At 48.3% G+C, this 22,296-nt stretch overlaps 1 protein-coding gene across 1 annotated transcript in view; it reads right to left on the bottom strand.

The window, feature by feature from the left end:
* SEL1L3 (SEL1L family member 3) overlaps nucleotides 1-22,296 on the bottom strand; it is a 99,054-nt gene that overhangs the window by 5,663 nt on the left and 71,095 nt on the right. Inside the window, exons 17-23 of the mRNA XM_077279942.1 lie at nucleotides 18,751-18,834; nucleotides 17,839-17,929; nucleotides 15,941-16,025; nucleotides 15,554-15,663; nucleotides 14,974-15,101; nucleotides 12,633-12,735; nucleotides 12,477-12,540 (exon numbers count right to left, since the gene is read on the bottom strand). Of these exons, the coding sequence (XP_077136057.1) occupies nucleotides 12,477-12,540; nucleotides 12,633-12,735; nucleotides 14,974-15,101; nucleotides 15,554-15,663; nucleotides 15,941-16,025; nucleotides 17,839-17,929; nucleotides 18,751-18,834 (665 nt within the window). The remainder of the gene's footprint in view (nucleotides 1-12,476; nucleotides 12,541-12,632; nucleotides 12,736-14,973; nucleotides 15,102-15,553; nucleotides 15,664-15,940; nucleotides 16,026-17,838; nucleotides 17,930-18,750; nucleotides 18,835-22,296) is intronic.

Below are 22,296 nucleotides of genomic sequence, written 5' to 3'. Positions count from 1 at the left end.
ATTGGCAGTCCCACAGTACAATGTGCCCAGCCGCTTTTACTTCAGCAGGCAAGCCGTCCCTGCCCTGCACAAGCATGTGGAGGGACACATAAAACACGCGCTACTGAACGCCGTCAGTAGCAAGGTCCACCTCACCACCGATGCGTGGACCAGTCAACATGGACAGGGGCGATACCTTTCCCTCACTGCCCATTGGGTTAATGTAGTTGAGCCGGGTACAGACCGTGCGAGTGGCGCAGGACGTGTCCTGCCCACTCCAAGGATTGCAGGAATCCATTCTGTACGCATTGACTCCTCCTCTTACACCAGTTCCTCAGAATCATCGCTGCAGGAGCCGTCACAGTCCACCTCCACATGGACCCGTGATGAACGTGTACCTGTTACGACCGACATGAGCACAGCCGTGGCCAAACGTCAACAGGCCGTCTTGAAATTAATTTTTTTGGGGAATCGTAGCCACACAGCGCAGGAGCTCTGGAATGCCATCAAGCAGGAGAGCGATGTGTGGTTTGAGCCAGCGAATCTCCAGCCAGGCATGGTAGTGTGTGATAATGGCCGAAATCTGGTGGCAGCCCTGGGCCTCGGCAACCTCACTCACATCCCATGTCTGGCACATGTGCTCAATTTGGTCGTGCAGAGTTTTTTGAGGGACTATCCGGATCTTGATGCACTGCTGCACAAGGTCCGCCTAGAGTGTGCTCACTTGCGGCGTTCCAGCACGGCAAAAGCGCGCATTGCGGCTCTGCAGCGCCGACACCGCCTGCCGGAACATCGCATCATATGTGACCTACCTACCAGGTGGAATTCCACGTTACATATGTTGGAGCGGTTGTGTGAGCAGCAGCAAGCTGTAATGGAGTACCAGCTGTATCAGGCGCAAAAAAGTCGCAGTCAGCGCCGTACAGACTTCACAACCACAGAGTGGGCCACTATGAAGGATGTCTGCCAGGTTTTGCGTCCCTTTGATTATTCCACGCGGATGGCGAGTGCAGATGATGCACTAGTCAGCATGACTGTCCCCCTTATCTGCCTGCTTGAAAAATCACTGCAAGCGCTAAGGGATGATGTTGTGGAAGAGGTGGAGGATGAGGATTCACCACTTCCATCATCTTCTGGACAGTCAGCGCCACGTGGTTCCTCACAAACGCGTAGGCAGGGGACAGTTTGTGAGGAGGATGAGGAGGAGTCAATGGAGGAGGAAGACATCCGTCCAGAGGAGGGAGTTACACAATTGTCCAGTACTCAGTGTGTACAGCGAGGGTGGGGTGATGACGAGCGGGCAGAGATCACGCCTCCAGCTGGGGACAGCGTTTCTTGGGCAGTTGGCAGTCTGCAGCACATGGTGGATTACATGCTGCAGTGCCTGAGAAACGACCGCCGCATCGACCACATTCTCAACATGTCTGATTATTGGGTGTTCACCCTCCTCGATCCTCGCTACCGGGACAACGTAGAAAGCCTCATCACACCGTTGAACCGGGAGCGAAAAATGCGGGAGTACCAAGACACACTGGTCAGTTCCATCATCTTCTCCATTCCAACTGAGAGAAGTGCTGCTACTGCATTCCAAAGCAGCTCAGTGCGTCCAGGCAGTGGTGGAGGCTCTGCACAAAGAGGGAGCAGAAGCAGTGCCTCTGCCCAAGGCAAGACCAGTATGGCCCAACTGTGGCACAGTTTTGTGTGCCCCCCACAAAAGTCTACACCATCACAGACGGCTCCAGTCAGCAGGAGGCAACGGTTCCGTCAGATGGTGACAGACTACATGTCTTGCCCTCTTGCTGTACTCCCAGACGGCTCTTCCCCTTTCAAGTTTTGGGTCTCAAAGCTGGATACATGGCCAGAGCTAAGCCAGTATGCATTGGAGGTGCTGTCTTGCCCTGCGGCCAGTGTATTATCGGAACGTGTCTTTAGTGCTGCAGGTGGTGTACTAACTGACCGTCGCATGCGACTATCCTCCGATAACGTTGACCGGCTTACTTTTCTGAAAATGAACAAGGCCTGGATCTCGCAGGAATTTGCCACTCCTCCTCCTGATTAAATAATTAGGTCACTGTATACGTTATCCAGGTCTCCTGTTGTGTTCATCTTTCTACCACCTGAACTTAAATTCCTGGGCTCCAACACCGCCAGTTGAGGCTCAGACGTGCCGTCTGCACAGTCAAAACATACGACCCAGTGTTATTGGGTTTCAGTAACGTCAGCTGATCCCCAGCTGTGTAGCCGGCAATGTGTCATGCGACCGCCACGCTGACACAACAACTGAAATGTAAGGGAATATCTGTCCCCCCCCCCCCAAGGCGTTTGTTACTGAAAGAGCCACCTTGTGCAGCAGTAATGCTGCACAAGGAAAAAGGTAGCTATTTTGGTTTTGCTCCTTGCACACGCAAAACTTAACACTTATAAAATGTGTCCACTGATACCGTAAAACCGTCCCGGAGGTGGGACTTTCCTTCGTAATATGACGCAGCACAGCCGTCATTCCTACCCCCCCGGCGCCGCGCCCCGGCTCCTCAGCGTTGTTTGATTCCGTCCCGGAGCCTGCGCTGTTATGTTATCCCGTGGCCAGGCACACTTAGCGCTGCCCGTCTTCTGGCATCATTTGGTGTCAGGCTGGCTGCGCCTGTGCGGCCACGCTGGCCGAGAGCCCGCCTCGCAGTGTCTTCTGATTTAATCCCACTGGGGGCCTGGGATCTATGGACATGCGCAGTGCATATCTGAACCTCCACCTCTCACTCATCTCCCTATGGCTTCTTCAGACTGTTCGGTGTCAGCTGGTCCCTAATAGCATGCCACGGCCGTGACACCGCACAGTCTGAAAAAGAAGCCGCAGGGAGGGGAGTGAGAGGCGAGGATATGCACTGCGCATGGCCATGGATCCCAGGCCCCCAGTGGGATTACATCAGAAGACACTGCGAGGCGGGCTCTCGGCCAGCGCGGCCGCACAGGCGCAGCCAGCCTGACACCAAATGATGTCAGAAGATGGGCAGCGCTAAGTGTGCCTGGCCACGGGATAACATAACAGCGCAGGCTCCGGGACGGAATCAAACAACGCTGAGGAGCCGGGGCACGGCGGCGGGGGGGTAGTAATGATGGCTGTGCTGCGTCATATTACGAAGGAAAGTCCCACCTCCGGGACGGTTTCACGGCTTCAGGGGACACATTTTATAAGTGTTTAGTTCTGTGTTTGCAAGGAGCATGATGAAAAGAGCCACCTTTTCCTTTTGCATCTTTTGTGCTGCACAAGCTGGCTCTTTCAGCTACAAACGCCTTGGGGGGGGGGTTAAAGGTTCCCTTTCGACTTTCTCAGGCTTCGGCCTACATTGTGTTCCTCTGCTTTTCCACCTGCCCCTGGGCTCCAACACCGCTAGTTGCCGTCCAGAAGTGCTGTACGCACAGTCAACAGTCGCTCCTCTGTTATTGGGGTTCAGTAACGTCAGCTGTTCCCCTGCTGTGTGTGTGGCAATCCCTCCTACCTCCTCCAACCTCCTCCTCCTCCACCTGTCCCTGGGCTCCAACACCGCCAGTTGCCGTCCAGAAGTGCTGTACGCACAGTCAACAGTCCCTCCTCTGTTATTGGGGTTCAGTAACGTCAGCTGTTCCCCTGCTGTGTGTGTGGCAATCCCTCCTACCTCCTCCAACCTCCTCCTCCTCCACCTGTCCCTGGGCTCCAACACCGCCAGTTGCCGTCCAGAAGTGCTGTACGCACAGTCAACAGTCCCTCCTCTGTTATTGGGGTTCAGTAACGTCAGCTGTTCCCCTGCTGTGTGTGTGGCAATCCCTCCTACCTCCTCCAACCTCCTCCAACCTCCTCCTCCTCCACCTGTCCCTGGGCTCCAACACCGCCAGTTGCCGTCCAGAAGTGCTGTACGCACAGTCAACAGTCGCTCCTCTGTTATTGGGGTTCAGTAACGTCAGCTGTTCCCCTGCTGTGTGTGTGGCAATCCCTCCTACCTCCTCCAACCTCCTCCTCCTCCACCTGTCCCTGGGCTCCAACACCGCCAGTTGCCGTCCAGAAGTGCTGTACGCACAGTCAACAGTCGCTCCTCTGTTATTGGGGTTCAGTAACGTCAGCTGTTCCCCTGCTGTGTGTGTGGCAATCCCTCCTACCTCCTCCAACCTCCTCCTCCTCCACCTGTCCCTGGGCTCCAACACCGCCAGTTGCCGTCCAGAAGTGCTGTACGCACAGTCAACAGTCCCTCCTCTGTTATTGGGGTTCAGTAACGTCAGCTGTTCCCCTGCTGTGTGTGTGGCAATCCCTCCTACCTCCTCCAACCTCCTCCTCCTCCACCTGTCCCTGGGCTCCAACACCGCCAGTTGCCGTCCAGAAGTGCTGTACGCACAGTCAACAGTCCCTCCTCTGTTATTGGGGTTCAGTAACGTCAGCTGTTCCCCTGCTGTGTGTGTGGCAATCCCTCCTACCTCCTCCAACCTCCTCCTCCTCCACCTGTCCCTGGGCTCCAACACCGCCAGTTGCCGTCCAGAAGTGCTGTACGCACAGTCAACAGTCCCTCCTCTGTTATTGGGGTTCAGTAACGTCAGCTGTTCCCCTGCTGTGTATACGGCAACGTGTACTGCGACCACCACGCAGGCACAACAAGTTAAATTTAAGGGAACCTGTCCCCCCCCCCCCCCCCCATGCGTTTGTTACTGAAGGAGCCACCTTGTGCAGCAGTAATGATGCAAAGGGAAAAAGTGCCTCTTTTCGTGGTGCTCCTTGCATATGCTGAACCTAACACTTATGAAATGTGTCCCCTCACAGCGTTCAACCGTCCGGTAGGTGGAACTTTCCTTTGTCATGTGACGCAGCACAGCCGTCATTTTTACCCCCTTGTCGCCGTGCGCCGCCTCCTCAGCGTTGTTTGAATCTGTCCCGGAGCCTGCGCTGTTAGGTTACCCCTTGGCCATGCACACATTTTGCGCTGCCCGTCTTCTGACATCATTTGCTGTCAGGCTGGCTGCGCCTGTGCGGGTGCGCTGTCCGAGATTCAGCCTCGCGGTGTCGTCTAATGTAATCCCACCGCGGGCCTGGGATCCGTGTCCATGCGCAGTGCATATCCTCGCCTCTCACTCCCCTCCCTACGGCTTCTAAAGACTGTTCGGTGTCAGCTGGTCCCTAATAGCATGCCACGGCCGTGACACCGCACAGTCTTTAGAAGCCGTAGGGAGGGGAGTGAGAGGCGAGGATATGCACTGCGCATGGACACGGATCCCAGGCCCGCGGTGGGATTACATTAGACGACACCGCGAGGCTGAATCTCGGACAGCGCACCCGCACAGGCGCAGCCAGCCTGACAGCAAATGATGTCAGAAGACGGGCAGCGCAAAATGTGTGCATGGCCAAGGGGTAACCTAACAGCGCAGGCTCCGGGACAGATTCAAACAACGCTGAGGAGGCGGCGCACGGCGACAAGGGGGTAAAAATGACGGCTGTGCTGCGTCACATGACAAAGGAAAGTTCCACCGACCGGACGGTTGAACGCTGTGAGGGGACACATTTCATAAGTGTTAGGTTCAGCATCTGCAAGGACCATAATTAAAAGAGCTAAGTTTACCTTTTCCAGCATTAGTGCTGTACACGATGGCTCTTCCAGCTACAAACGCCTGGGGGGGGGGTTAAAGGTTTCCTTTCAACTTGCTCCAGTGCAGGCTTCGGCCTACACTCCGCTCCCCCTGCTCCTCCTGCTGACCCTGGGCTGTAACACCGCCAGTTGGGGCCCAGATGTGCTAGCTGCACAGAGAAAAACACCAGCCAATGTGTCAGTGGGGTCCAGCACCGCCAGCTGTTCCCCTGCTGTGTAGCCGGCAACGTGTCCTGCAAAAGCCACGCAGACACAACAGACCCAAAGCTGCCGCCAGTGCAGGCTTCGGCCTACACTCCCCTCCCCCTGCTCCTCCTCCTCCTGCTCCTCCTCCTGCTGTCCCTGGGCTCTAACACACCGCCAGTTGGGGCCCAGATGTGCTAGCTGCACAGAGAAAAACACCAGCCAATGTGTCAGTGGGGTCCAGCACCGCCAGCTGTTCCCCTGCTGTGCAGCCGGCAACGTGTCCTGCAAAAGCCACGCAGACACAAGAACTGAAATTGAAGGGAACCTGTCCCCCCTCCCCCAGGCGTTTTTACGTTATCCAGCCACCTTGTACAGCGGTAATGCTGCATGTGTGCAAGGTGGCTCAGAAACGTATTCTCCTCGCACATGTGGAACTGAAAACACGTCTGAAATGTGTCCTCTGTGTGACCATTTAACCGTCCCGGTGGTGTGACTTTCCTTTGTAATGACACGCTGCAACCCCCTTGGTAGCGCTGCCCGTCTTCTGGCATCATTGTTTGGCTGGCTGCGCCTCTGCGGCCGCCCTGACCCACACAACGCCCCTCGGTGTCTTATTTATTGGGACTGCGAGGGTGTGATTCATGGGCAGGATCAGTGCATCAGTTCGCCTGTCCCTCCTCTCCTTCCGCCTTCTTCGGACTGTGCGGCTTCATGGCCGTGGCATGCGATAAGGGATCAGATGACGCCGCACAGTCTGAAGCGGGTGTAAGGACCCGAGTGTGAGAGGCCAACATATGTGCTGCGCCAGGCCCTGAATCCCAGCCCCGCAGTGTTTTAACAATGTTAAGACACTGCGGGGCTGGGATTCATGGTCATCGCGAACCGCACCGGCCGACATTACATGATGCCAGAAGATGGGCAGCGCTAACGGCGCTAGGCCAGGGGATAACACGACAGCGCAGACTCCTGTACAGCAAATAACGCTCGGGAGGCTGCACCCAGCACCAAGGTGGGATTCTTGACACCTGTGCTGCGTCTCATTACAAAGGGAACTCGCGCCTCCATTACACAGTTTGACTGTATAAAGGGCTGAATGTTATACGTGTTCCATTCAGCGTGTGCAAGGAGAAAAATTACAAGAGCAACCTTTGACTTGCGCAGCACTGCTGCTGCATAAGCTGTGGCTCTTCTACTTTGTAACCCCTGAGGGGGGGTTAAAGGTGACTTTTGAAATCGGTTCAATTAGGCTTCGGCCTACACTCTGCTCCACCTGCAGAGCCCGGGCTCCAACAACGCTAGTTGCTGTCCGGAAGTGCTGGCTGCACAGAGCCAAACACCTCGCCAATGTGTCAGTGGGGTCCAGCACCGCCAGCTGTTCCCCTGCTGTATAGCCGGCAACGTGTCCTGCAAAAGCCACGCAGACACAACAGACCCAAAGCTGCCGCCAGTGCAGGCTTCGGCCTACACTCCCCTCCCCCTGCTCCTCCTCCTCCTGCTCCTCCTCCTGCTGACCCTGGGCTCTAACAAACCGCCAGTTGGGGCCCAGATGTGCTAGCTGCACAGAGAAAAACACCAGCCAATGTGTCAGTGGGGTCCAGCACCGCCAGCTGTTCCCCTGCTGTGCAGCCGGCAACGTGTCCTGCAAAAGCCACGCAGACACAAGAACTGAAATTGAAGGGAACCTGTCCCCCCTCCCCCAGGCGTTTTTACGTTATCCAGCCACCTTGTACAGCGGTAATGCTGCATGTGTGCAAGGTGGCTCAGAAACGTATTCTCCTCGCACATGTGGAACTGAAAACACGTCTGAAATGTGTCCTCTGTGTGACCATTTAACCGTCCCGGTGGTGTGACTTTCCTTTGTAATGACACGCTGCAACCCCCTTGGTAGCGCTGCCCGTCTTCTGGCATCATTGTTTGGCTGGCTGCGCCTCTGCGGCCGCCCTGACCCACACAACGCCCCTCGGTGTCTTATTTATTGGGACTGCGAGGGTGTGATTCATGGGCAGGATCAGTGCATCAGTTCGCCTGTCCCTCCTCTCCTTCCGCCTTCTTCGGACTGTGCGGCTTCATGGCCGTGGCATGCGATAAGGGATCAGATGACGCCGCACAGTCTGAAGCGGGTGTAAGGACCCGAGTGTGAGAGGCCAACATATGTGCTGCGCCAGGCCCTGAATCCCAGCCCCGCAGTGTTTTAACAATGTTAAGACACTGCGGGGCTGGGATTCATGGTCATCGCGAACCGCACCGGCCGACATTACATGATGCCAGAAGATGGGCAGCGCTAACGGCGCTAGGCCAGGGGATAACACGACAGCGCAGACTCCTGTACAGCAAATAACAACGCTCGGGAGGCTGCACCCAGCACCAAGGTGGGATTCTTGACACCTGTGCTGCGTCTCATTACAAAGGGAACTCGCGCCTCCATTACACAGTTTGACTGTATAAAGGGCTGAATGTTATACGTGTTCCATTCAGCGTGTGCAAGGAGAAAAATTACAAGAGCAACCTTTGACTTGCGCAGCACTGCTGCTGCATAAGCTGTGGCTCTTCTACTTTGTAACCCCTGAGGGGGGGTTAAAGGTGACTTTTGAAATCGGTTCAATTAGGCTTCGGCCTACACTCTGCTCCACCTGCAGAGCCCGGGCTCCAACACCGATCGTTGCTGTCCGGAAGTGCTGGCTGCACAGAGCCAAACACCTCGCCAATGTGTCAGTGGGGTCCAGCACCGCCAGCTGTTCCCCTGCTGTGTAGCCGGCAACGTGTCCTGCAAAAGCCACGCAGACACAACAGACCCAAAGCTGCCGCCAGTGCAGGCTTCGGCCTACACTCCCCTCCCCCTGCTCCTCCTCCTCCTGCTCCTCCTCCTGCTGACCCTGGGCTCTAACAAACCGCCAGTTGGGGCCCAGATGTGCTAGCTGCACAGAGAAAAACACCTCGCCAATGTGTCAGTGGGGTCCAGCACCGCCAGCTGTTCCCCTGCTGTGCAGCCGGCATCGTGTCCTGCAAAAGCCACGCAGACACTTGCTCTTGTACCTTCTGCTCCCCATCCTGGTTCCAGTACCGTCAGCTGGTTCCGGGCAGAGCCTTTGGCTTAGGTGCCTCCCTTTGGTATCCGAGTTCCACCAACGTCAGGTGGTCCTTGGTAGTGCTTTCAGGCACGGGTACCTCCTGCTTAGTAACCGGGTTCCAGTAACGTCAGCTGGTCCTCGGTAGTTCCATTGGCTCTTGGACCTTCGGCTACCCATCCGGGTTCCAGCACCGTCAGCTGGTTCTCGGCAGTGTCTTTTGCTCTTGTACCTTCTGCTCCCCATCCTGGTTCCAGTACCGTCAGCTGGTTCCGGGCAGAGCCTTTGGCTTAGGTGCCTCCCTCTGGGTATCCGAGTTCCACCAACGTCAGGTGGTCCTTGGTAGTGCTTTCAGCACAGGTACCTCCTGCTTAGTAACCGGGTTCCAGTAACGTCAGCTGGTCCTCGGTAGTTCCATTGGCTCTTGGACCTTCGGGTAGCCATCCGAGTTCCAGTTCCATCAGCTGGTTCTCGGCATTTTCTCAGCCTTCTTGTACCTTCTGCTACATTTCCAAGTTCAAGAGACTAAACACAATGACCCAGAAGACCACCCCTAAGATGACGACGACACCAGAGACGACAACCACCGTGATGACGACGACCCTGGAGACGATGACCCCGAAGACCACCCCGATGACGACGACCCCGGAGACGACGACCCTGAAGACCACCCCGATGACGACGACCCCGGAGACGACGACCCTGGAGACGACGACGACCTGGAAGACCGAGAAGCAGAAGAACAAGAGGCTGCAGAACAAAGAGCAGAAGAACATTAAGCATAACACTAAATATCAGAGCAAAAAATATTATCTAAATTATAAGCAGAAGAAGACTAAGCAGTGTATGGGGGTGAGTCCGTTCCTCCTCGTGGTGCCCCTGGATAAAGCCTGATGCTGCAGGCCAAACTGAACGCGGACAAATGTAACTGTTTTGTGACAGGCAGAACGGAAGGTGTAATCTTCAAACTTTTATAGATAACAACTACGGGAATGCCTGTCACAAATAAGAATATGATGAAGAAGTTGAATATGATGAAGATAATAGTAAAATAAAAAGAATATGAACAATGTAACCCAAAAAATAATAGGTAGAAGATGAAGAAGAAGATGAATAAGGTGAAGAAGTTGATGTCAAAGAAGCTGATGATGAGGATAATTAAGAAGAAAGCGTGGGAGAAGTAAAAAAGAAGGTGAAGGGCGTGGAAGTAGTGAAACATCAATATCTGACATAAAAAAAAAAAAAAAAACATAGTCAAATTCTTTCTAACGCCGAACTTCATAAAAAAAAATAAAAAATCCTGCTATTCTATTACATTGGGCTAAACCTCTGTCCCTTTAATATCTCCGCCACGTCCCCCAATACATCCTACAATATTCTTAGTTGTTTTCCTTCATGTAGAATGAACCTACAAGTGTATAAAGGGTTTATTTTAATTCCGATATTTTCGTCCCATTGACTTGCATTGGGATCGGGTATCGGTATCGGATTGGATTCCGATACTGTGACGGTATCGGCCGATACTTTCCGATACCGATACTTTCCGATATCGGAAAGTATCGCTCAACACTAGTTTTGATGCAGTTTTTTTTTTTAGCAAAAAAAGTCTCAAAACCCTCTTTGTGAACACAGCCAGTTGCATAGCTACCAGGGAACAGAGGGGGCGGTCGCCCCGAGCCCCACACTTTGAGGGGGCCCACCTGGAGCAACGCTTCTGTAACTATCAGTGTGCACAGCATACATACAGTGTGCATAGTTTCATTCTGAGGCAGAGCTTAGAGAATTGATCTCCTTGCTCTGCCATCCAGCAACTATGGGCCCCTGAGCAGGAGGGGAGCCCGGCGCCAGCAGTGGTCCCCTCACCCGTCATCACAAGTACAACTGTATCTACTAGATGCCAATACAGCTGGCCGCATTGATGAGAGAAGAAGCGTTACTCTCCCATCATCCCCCTCAACATCTGAAGTCACTGACTGGGTTGCGATGAAGTCACTACTTGGTGCCTGCAGTCCGGAGATGTGCAGGCAGCGGAGGAACCAGGAAGAAAGGAAAGTATTGAATTTATTGTTTTATGGGGGCTGCATTATACTACAGAGTCTGCCTATGTGGGGTGCATTATATTAGGGGCTGCATTATACTATAGAGGCTGCCTATGGAGGTGCATTATATTAGGGGCTGCATTATACTATTGAGGCTGCTTTATATTAGGGGCTCCATTATACTATAGAGCAGTGTTCCTCAACTCCAGTCCTCAAGAGCCACCAACAGGTCATGTTTTCAGGATTTCCTTAGTATGGCCAAGGTGATAAAATTATCACCTGCACAGGCAATAATTCCATCACCTGTGAAATACTAAGGAAAACCTGAAAACGACCTGTTGGTGGCTCTTGAGGACCGGATTTGGGGAGCACTGCTATAGAGGCTGCCTATGGGGGTGCATTATATTAGGGGCTGCATTACACCATAGAGTCTGCCTATTGGGGGGGTACATTATGCTATATAGAGTTTGCCTATGGGGGTGCATCATACAGTGTGGGGATTACAGTGTTGGAGCTATCAAACAGTTTGGAGGATACTAAGGGGTCAGTATATACAGTGAGGGGGCATTATACTGTGTATAAGAGCATCATACCGTGTACAGGACGGAGACTCAGGACATTAATAAATGTAAAGTGGTCTTATAACTTATTGTTATAGGGGAACTCAGGTTACTGTGGCTATCAAAGGGGCACAAAGGGAATTACTACTTTTTAGGGTACAGAATGTGGGCTCTGTTTTCTAGGGCACTTGCACCTGGCATTACTATATTATAGAGGGGTGCTTTAGAATTTAGAGGGCACAGAGAACCACACAGCAGGTGCAGTAATAGGGACACATATGCCAACAGCGGCTCAGTATTGGGGTATCAGCAGGATGAGGATTTTATGCAGGTTGGGAATAGTCCCATTGGGGACAGTGCTGAAGATATGAAGTGAAATGTGTGTCTTTGTTGTATTCTCTGCAGACGAGTCCTGGCTGGAAGAAGTCATGTCGGTCTGGGCCAGATGGAAAAGACGGGAAAAGTGAAGGATTCCATCAGAAAGAATGTCAGCGGTGAGTCCTTATCTGCAACTGTGCTGTGATCTCTTATATGTTCTGTAGGGCTGGTATCTACCACTGACCATATGGCGGTAATATCAATGTCCGTCTTTATATAGAGATTATCTTTAGTAACAGCGCCATCATCTGCTGAGGTTCTCCTCCACTATTAGGGGCCGTCACCCAGTTGTAATCAAGGTTACCTGGATAGGGGCCCACTGAGAAGCTTCACCCCCCAAACCAAAACCCTAGCTACGCCTCTGAGCACAGCATTACAGGTGTGGCCTTTCTCGTCACTAGTCCTGTATTTGTGTATTCATGACAGGACCATGACAACATTTTGTTTTCTGGAAGAAAACTATGAAGATTCTCGTTCACTGTCAGCAATCAGAACGCCATGATGAGATGCATAAGGCACATTGCGGCTTTTCAATATAAATGAAGGCATACATATATTCTGTAGCCACCAGTCCCAGTGAAGAATTAAGAAACGATTGTAGATTCTCAGGCTGCCTTTGCAATGAATGAAGCCGGGTGGCCTAGGCACAGATATTTGATGAGGTCTCACCTTGTAACTTGTACACACACTGTAGTAGAAATGTAGCCACTGTGACAATCACCAGTAAATAAATCTAGAAAAGTAGTAGAAAAAAAAAAAAAAAGCAAATTGAAATTGTCCAAAGTTATTGTGCAATGTGTTAAGAAGGGTAGTGCCAAACATTACCAAAGAGGAATTCAGCATGTAGTGCCAAGCGTCAGTCAGCTGCAGGTAAAGCAGTGCCAATGTGCAAGGACTGATGGCCTCGTCACTGCTGAGATTCTGACACCTGCAGAAATAGCAGGAAAGTGATTTCTAAACAATCATGAAAGAAATAATATGTATCATGTGTCTCCTACGTGGTCTCATGTCTAATTACTGGTATATATCTTTCATGCTTCTCACCAGCTTCACGCATTTTATTTTGTCCAATACTGGTGAGAAAACTTCATGACTGCAGTAAGACTAAATGTTTCTATATACTTTTTCATGTTACAGATGGTAATAAACAAATGGCTAGAAATCTTTAAAAAAAAAAAATGTCCTTGTCAAAGACATGTTGGTGCTTGATTGTTCTTCTGGGACTGTCCCTCCCTGTAATGTAGGCTGGATGTAATTTGTATGTGTACCCAGGGTGCTGCTTTCATGGGTGTCATTTGCTTAGTTATCAGCACTGCTTCTATCCTGCACTTTCCCTTTTCATCCGATTTCCTCCTTTTCTATGGCTGTTTTCATTTACCCCCCTGAGACTCTATATAATGTCTTCCCTTTCTATTCTTCCGATCTGCTAACCTCTCAGCCCTCCTGCTGTCTAGTCTAGGGAGGGAGAGAAGATAAAGCTATCCGAACCAGGAGCAGGAATTCTGACCTATTTGTAGTTTTGCAAAACCACTTGGCTGGATAAAGAATTTACAAAAATCCTGCTGCAGCAAAAAATAGTAGGGCTATGTTTACACAGCTATGGTCACAATCTTTTAAAGCATATAAGTAAAGGGAGTGTCACCCCAAAAATGCAAAATAAACTACTTAAAGAAATTTCTGGTTGCAATCCAATTGGGCAATTCATCAGAGTTATCTCTGGAGCTGTGCACTTTCAGCCCTCTTCACCCCCTGACGAAGGACTCCGTTCCAAAACGCGCGTCGGGGTGTGCACTGTGCTTGGACCGGTGGACCTTAAAAAAAGGTATAAGCCTTTTTATTTCCCCTGAGCTGCTTCTATTGCACTTTAACACTTCCCTACCCTATATTTGCACGTACTCTGTGCCTGCACTGTCACCAAGTTTCTATATACTGCTGCAGGTCACTTTTTGACACGATCCTGCCCTTTTCTTTTTCCACATACACTGAAAACAAAGGAGTTAAGTGTATCCTGGTGCTTATCTTTTCTTAGTTATATATCGTTTGTACAGACAGTAGGGATTATACCAGTATTTTGACCAAATATATTTAGTTTTGTTGTAGTGCTACCGATTACCACTTCTGTGTAATAAAGATATTTTTATTAAAAACCTCAATTAGTCCTTGTACTTCCCTTTTAGACCATAAGTTTGAGGTTTTCTTTGTTCGGTTTCTGACCTGTGATTGGCAGAGTATAGGAGGAAGGGCTCAAAGAGCATAGCCCCAGAGATAACTCTGAAGAAATGCCCAGTTGGTCTGCAAGCAGAGATTTCACATTCTGCACTCCAGAAGCAAGAAGAGGGAATATCTTAGCAATGGTACAACACGGAGCAAAATGGAAAAGAGCTGCAGAATCAGGGGAGCTCTGGTACTTTACAAGGTATACAGTATGACAACTCAATCTGTTTGAGCAAGTGACAGGTTTACTTTAAAAACATTTATATTAGGGAATTTACCGTTTAAAATATATACGGCTGGTATAATTTTTAATGTATTAGTAGCAGAAAAATTGACTTAATCTATATGCAAATTATAAGGCTTCAGTGGACTCTTATATCCCCAATTTTCCTTTTTAGCACTACCCATGATATTAATGGATAGTGATTGCGTCTCTGCATGTGCGCACTGACACTGCTGGAGCCCAACAGTATGCACCCAATGGAGGACATTAATACATTCCATCAATTCACAGGTATTTAGATGGAGTTTGTCAGCACTTTCTCAGGAGAAACAATTGATGTAAAAAAGAATTGGGCAGAGTGCAAAAAAAATGCAAATTGAGGGGTGTAACGGTGCACTGAGCCCCTTCCTCAACTAGTAATACACCAAAATGTATTCAGCTGCTATAATATTTTTTTATGTGGGTAAAGTCTCCTATGTAAATGTTAGAATAGTTTATTTTCTAATTTGGGGGTGGCAGGCTCTCTTTAAATTACTGAATGAATGAATATGATCAGATATTAACACAAAACTATTCACTTGCAAGTTAAAAAAAAAAAAAAAAATTCTAATCTAATAGTTAAACAGGTAAATTGCCGGCAGATATCTATTACTAAAGAAAAAATGTACACTAGCTACATATGTGATGAGACGGGAAAAGGGGCCCATTATTTGGGGTCCACAGCAGCACCTTTCATAGAGCTCTATGGCCAGGGAACGATTGTCAAGATGCAAAGATGCCTCGATTTTCAGGTCTCCTAACAAATACTCAGGTATAGAAATTCCTTCTTGGGCCAGTTGGGCAAGATTGAAAAAACCCTACAAAAGATAATAAGAGCCGGGTCAACAAGGCGTTCTTCACACAGAACATGGAAGATCAGGGTAGAATACAAATATGGGATTTCTAGGAATATTGCTAGTTGGGCTTCTTTTACACTTGCTGTGATTTTTGCGGGCCGTATTGCCGTAATTTTCACGGTCTGCCGCAAAAACCTGCGGATTGCCGTTTTTCAAATACGGGCTCCACGGTGCACAGCAAAAACAAGCTTCCGTTCTTTCCGTGATTTTCAATGGGGGCCGTGTCCGTAAGCCATGAAAAATATTGAGCAGGCTTTTTTTTTTTTTTTTTTCATGGCCGTGAAGCGTACGGCGCTCCGATGAAGTTTTGCGGCCCCATAGAAATGTATTGGGGCCGCAAAAACGGGCAGCAAAAAACACAGCAAGTGTAAAAGAAGCCTTAGAGCAATGTTACATAATCTGTATTAATGTACCTGAGAGTCGCCTTGTAGCGCGGCCTGCGTGTACATCTTCATGGAAAGTCCCAGGTCTTTGTGCTGATTTTTTCCACCGTAATAATATATATCACCCACCTTCAATAAAGCTGGAAAAGATGGTATGTAATTGGTATTAGATATTGTAACGATCACTGCTACATTTATAGGTTACCAAATACAAAAAGACATGGCGCAGTACAAATCACTGATGAGCAAGTGGTGTATGTGTGTGTGTGTATACATGTTTGCAGCGCCATCTACTGGTCAATAGTTGGTGTTGCAGCTACAAAATATGGAGACTTACCGGTACATGTGCACAATTCACATTGTGAATTTATGTAAAACATAGACCTAATAAGGTATTTACGTTTATAAAATACATACCGTAATTAGGAGGATTGTTCTGATGTACAGACAAGTTATAGTATCTCCAAATACAAATATCTCCAAAACTTGCTGCAGACAATTCCTGCAAAAAGGACAAACATAAGTTTGGAGAAACTGCAATGCCATTACATAAAATCGGCAATAGCCATAATAGTGAGTGATATAATAGAACATATAATATATTTATATTAGACATATTCTTAATTCTTTCTTGGACTGAGCGGCCGGATCCCCATAGTTTACATCACACAATGCACATGGGTATGATGAATTCCTCCATGTTTATATTCTGGTGTATAAATCATCTTCTGGTCTCTTCCAACTATTCCCTGCTTGTTTCATTTGTCTGTAGCCATTACCAAAGCAGTGTGATACAATGCGTCACTATAACTTCCATAATGCTTCACATACGGCAGTTTTGAAGATTAATAGTAACTAAATGGGGGAACATCCAGTACACGGAGGGAGCGGTTACAATAAACAGGATTCTTCACCGATATCCAATCCTAGAATAATCTGATTGCTGACAGTAAATGACTGGCCCCAGTGCCCTTCTCTGCTGGAGGTAGTGGCTCATACCCAGCAGCACTTGGATGTGATCATACAAGCTCTCTTCCAGCAGATCATGCCCACCATACACCGGTGGAGTGAGCCAAACTCCCCAATATCCGTGGGATCGGGTGAAAGTAATGTGTATGGTGGCCTCCAGAATATTCCCGGACAGATGATACCAGAGAAGAGGATCTCAGACTGCAGATCCTTTTGTTATCGATTAAATCAGCCACCACCGGATGAGTCCATGAGCGAGCGCTCCCATGTATGGAGGAGTCAGGAGAGATCGCTGCCGGAAGAATGATTCAACTACCTACTGTATATGGGGGAGAGGACCATCTCGTGACAAAAAAAAAAAAGAAAAAGAGGACTGGGCATGTTGAAGATCACATCAGATGCCTTCAAATCATCTAATGGCCACCTCAACGGTTGACAGTCTGGCAGACTTGTTCAAGCACTAAGGCCCCCCATACACATTACAGCGCTATACGACGGCTCTCTCTCCAGAGTCCCCTATAATGTTAGCCGATGGCTCGGGTCTTCTATATGACAGACGCATCTGGCAGCAGCTTACATACCAGAAAAAAACAAAAAAAAAAAAACAACAACTTTTGGCCATTGGAAATTCAAAGTTCTGGATTCTTCTCAACCCCCCCCGACATCATATGCCGGAGAAGAGTCGAGAGGATTCTGTATATATTAAGCCAATATCAGTGGGTTCGGCTGACTTCAGTCTAATCTGTATGGGGACCTTAACAGTGGTAACCTAGTAATATGGGGTTGTTGGACAGCGTATTTATTAATGTTTAACCAGATTGCTTCAAATAGCCCCAGTGTGAATGTAGATATGTGGACGATATTCCCTCATGTGCAGGAGCAGCTGCAGGCACAACCCGGCCTGTCCGCCACGCTGCAGGCACAACCCGGCCTGTCCGCCACGCTGCAGGCACAACCCGGCCTGTCCGCCACGCTGCAGGCACAACCCGGCCTGTCCGCCACGCTGCAGGCACAACCCGGCCTGTCCGCCACGCTGCAGGCACAACCCGGCCTGTCCGCCACGCTGCAGGCACAACCCGGCCTGTCCGCCACGCTGCAGGCACAACCCGGCCTGTCCGCCACGCTGCAGGCACAACCCGGCCTGTCCGCCACGCTGCAGGCACAACCCGGCCTGTCCGCCACGCTGCAGGCACAGGTTACAGACGATCCTAGGTAGATGCTGATCACTCTACATTGATTCCCATAGCACGACATTTCCTACAGTGGAAGATCCTGTAATATAGCTGCTGGACACAGCTGTAGTCCATAGTCCGTAGGATATTACTAAATGATATAGAGGTACATACTAAATACTCTTCACAAAGATACGCCACATTCGTCTGCGACATCTCCACTCCGGCTTCTGCAGTCAAGATGAAATTCAGAAAAGCCTCATGTCTGCAAGAAAAAAAAAAAAAAAAAAATGAAAAAAATTAGATCTGTTACCATCATAGCCCTAAATTATTTACTAATGTGGTCACTGTCACTTTAAAGGAATTCGGATATGTCTCAAGCTATGATTGGTGGAGAATGGGATCTGCCCACAAGTGAAACTTGGTGTGAGGTTGTAATAGTATAAGTAATTTTATAAGAAGGTCTCTAGCGGTGCAGACTGTGGTACCACCATCTGAGAAGCGCCACTCCTTTTTGGGATTGCAGCTAAGCCCCATTCAGTGACTCCCCTTCTTAAAGCAGTTCAGTCACCAGATTAATAACGTTTACAGGTTGTATCGTACAAACTGATCGCTTAGACCTGATGAAGCTGCTATATTTATTGTGAATATCCATGTCACAATTGCAGTATAATCTCGAGTTTAAAGATTAACATTACATTTTATGGGTCCAGCTCTAGCTTTTATCTAGCGTGAAAACTTTAAAAAGCATTATATAGCCATTATGACATGGTTTTCCACAATAACTACACCAGCCCCAAGAGGTGGATTATTATTATTTTTTATTATTATTTTTATTATTATTATCAGCCGCAGAAATGCGGAACTCATTTGTTGATGCATGGAGATGACAGGGCCAGCCTCCTAGATGTACAGACCACTGAAATAGCATGATAAAATATCCCAGCACCAATAGGGGTATACTAGTTTTTCGTGTTATTTTTGTATTAATATATGCAGTCTATTGTGAAGTCTGGTGACCGATCTGCTTCAATTTCCCCCCAGGGTGAACGGATATTTGAGATAAATAAATGTAATGTGACTTACAGAGCACCATCCAGGTACGCATTCACAGCTTTCCGGATGATGAGCCCAATGTTTCCATTCTGCTCAGCAACAAACTTTGCCAACCTGCAGTTTAATAAAACATTTATGAATCTGTTAATAATCATCTTTGAAGGCTTCATAATTTAACCCCGCAACATACATTTGTCTCCAGTCGCTGTGGGCTGTATGGAGCAGGAACATACACACATACATACTTTACAGTGGCATGTAAAAGCTTGAGCACCCCTAGTCAAAATTACTGTTCTTGTGAACAATTACCGTAAGTTGAATATTAAATGATCTCTAAAAGGCCTAGAGTTAAAGATGACCTACTTTCTATACATTTTAAGCAAAAAAAAAAAAAAAAGTCACCTTTTATATTTTTTTTATTTTAAAACATTTCAGAAAGGTAAATGGACTGATACAAAAGTTTTGGCACCCTTGTAGATTTGTCCGCTCAGATAAGTTTGACCAAAGTTTCAAACCCTAGCCTGTTAGGATTATGGCTTGTTCACCATCATCGTTAGGAAAGGACAGGTGATGCAAATTTCCCAGCTTTAGAAAAACCCAGCCTTCTCTAACCTTGTGCCAAACACCGCAGCCGTGGGTTCTTCTAAGCAGCTGCCTAGCACTCAAAATGGTGGAGGCTCACAAAGCTAGAGAAGGCTATAAGAATATAGCAAAGCGCTTACAAGTTGCCATTTCCGCAGTTCAAAATATGATTAAGAAATGGCAACTAACAGAAACAGTGGAGGTCAAGATAAGGTCTGGAAGACCAAGCTAAATTTCGCTGAGCTGCTCGTAGGATTGCTAGAGAAGGAAACCAGAATAATGACAATTTTATTTCTATAGCGCCAACATTCCACAGCACTACATTTTAGAGGGGACTTGTACAGACAAAGAAAGACATCACAGCACAACAATAATCACATAAATCAACAAATAGCAAGTGGAATGAGGGCCCTGATCGCAAGCTTACAATCTATGGAGGGAATATCGGAGACACGAGAGGTGGATTGTAACAATTACTTGCATTGTACAGTCCAGCCAATATAATAGATAGTGTTCATGTAATGCTGCATGAACTGGAAACCAACCAGTGTGTGTAAAAGTACAGACACAGAGGGATATTAATTGCATGAAGGGTGTGAACAGATTATTTGAGCATCCAGGTTTTGCAGAAAATTTTGTATGGGAAAAAACAGGGATAGTTAGATAAGTATGTTGAGGCGGTAGGCCAGTCTGAAGAAGAGCGTTTTTAGGGCACGCTTAAAACAGTGGGTATTGGGAATTAATTGAATTGCCCTAGATAGTGCATTCCAAAGAATTAATCAGAATCCTCGCTTGACTGCAAAAGACCTTCAGAAAGATTTTGCAGACTGGTGTTGAGGTACATTGTTCTACTGTTCAGAGACATCTGTACAAATATGGCCTTAATAGAAGAATCATCAGAAGAAAACCTCTCCTGTGTCCTTACCATAAAATTCAGAGTCCGATGTATGCAAAAGAACATCTAAATAAGCCTGATGTATTTTCAAAAAAAGCCCTGTGTAACGGATATAGTGGTGGAACCACTGTGCCTTGGTCCGAGGAGAGCCTGAAGGGGCGTAACTAGGTGAACACCTGACTAGAGCCCCTGATTGTGGGGTTAAACTTGGCTCCAGATGGACACCAGGTGCTACTCCAGGACGAACCTTGGCTGAACGGCTGTTGACCCCCAAGGACATGGAGTTGGAACAGCCTAGAAACTGAAAGCTTGTCTGGTACAGGCTGGCACAGCAAGACTACAGGAATGGCAAGTGTTAGCGGGAACGGCTGTTATACAGGCGGATACTGGCAGGTGCATACAGGAACAGCTAGTGTACAGAAGGGCAAACAAGAGCAGACTGGTATGGCTGGGATACACGGACACGGCAAGAGCAGGTAAGTATGGAAAGTATGGCTGGTATACAGGTAAGCACTGGCAGGTGAATGCAGGTTTGGCTGATATACAGGGACACAGCAGGTGCAGGCTGGCTCGGGGGTATACAGGTGAGCACACCAGGTTCATGCAGGTACGGCAAACATGGCTGGTATATAAGCAGGCACAGGAAGACAAACTAGAAGAGGTAACCTGAGAACTAGCAAGCATGCAACAAGCATGCATTATTCTACATTTTGCCATTGGCTGGGGATGTGTGCATTGTCCCTTTTAGAGGGCGAGAACGAGAGCCTGAAGCAGTGCCCAGGGATTAGTGAGCCGTGCGCAAATCCTGGGCAGCAGCAGGAGGAGGAAGAAGTGCGGGAACGGGGCTGCAGCGTTGAGTAAGTTGGCGTCCCTTAACAGCTAAATTCTGTGGCCCAAAGAGGTTAAAATACAACTGTGGCCACAATGATCATGTGTGTGGGGAAAAAGGGCACAGAAGTTCAGGAAAAGAACATCTCTCCAACCATTATGCATTGGAGTGGATCAACCATGCTTTGAGGTTGTGTTGCAGGCAATGGCACGGGGAAAATTTCATGGGTAGATGGAAGAATGGATTCAATGAAACTTCAGCTTTTTTTCTACAGATGGAGTTATGTTTCCATCAAGAATTTGTTGAAGTTGAAAAGAGGATGGCTTCTAACAAATGGATAATTAGTGAATTTTGATGTGTGTTTAGGATAGATGACCTCAAAAGGTGCAATCTAAAGGTTTTACTATGGCCCTCAGTGTCCCCAGATCTGAACATAATTGAAAATCTGTCTAGGCCTCAAAATAGCAGTGCATGCAAGATGACCCAACACAGAACTGGAAAGATTTTCCAAGGAAAAAAAAAAAAACAAAATGGATGAAAATCCCCCAAACATTAATTGAAAGACTCTTGGCTGGCTGCAAAGAAGTGTTTACAAGCTGTGATACTTTCAAAAGGGGATTATACTAGGTACTAACCATGTAGACACAAAAGAGCACAGTAAAACCAAGAACACTCCGTTGCAAAGAAATCACAGTAATCAGCAAGTGCTAGTAAAAAGATGTAAAAAAATAGGGCATTTTGAGCCTATGTGCACCTGTTGTGTATGAGTCTTCGCAGCGGAAAACACATACACAACACAAACCAGGTTTAAAAAAAACAAAAAAAACCCACAGTATTGTCACCTAAAGGCGTTCCAGTGCAGCGTTTCTTCCAGCAGCTAGCGTTCCTAGTAATACATTGCGAAATTTCGTGAGAAGTCACAGTGTATTACTAGGAAGTAACGCTAGCTGCCGGAAACATCGGTGATGCTGCGCGGGAACGCTGGTAGGTGAGAATATTGCGTTTATTTTTTTTATTATTTTTCACATATCTTGTTACTATTGATGCTGCATAGGCAGCATCAATAGTAAAAAAGAAAGAGCGAGTGAGAATTTCTTTGACGGTTAATTCTTCCACACATGCTCTTTGAAAAGGTGGGACCAGTCGCCGGATTCCTGCTTTTCACAGGCAGCGACACATCCTGCGCCCATAGGCTACTATTGTAGCCAGTGACGGGCAGCGCAGGATGAGTCGCTGACAGATTTTCCGACGTGCAGAAAAAAAAGATTCC

The sequence above is a fragment of the Ranitomeya variabilis genome, chromosome 1, assembly GCF_051348905.1.
Source record: "Ranitomeya variabilis isolate aRanVar5 chromosome 1, aRanVar5.hap1, whole genome shotgun sequence".
In the NCBI taxonomy this organism is placed as follows: domain Eukaryota; kingdom Metazoa; phylum Chordata; class Amphibia; order Anura; family Dendrobatidae; genus Ranitomeya; species Ranitomeya variabilis.
Note: the sequence above shows the minus strand (reverse complement) of the source record. Positions and strands in the feature narration are given on the sequence as shown.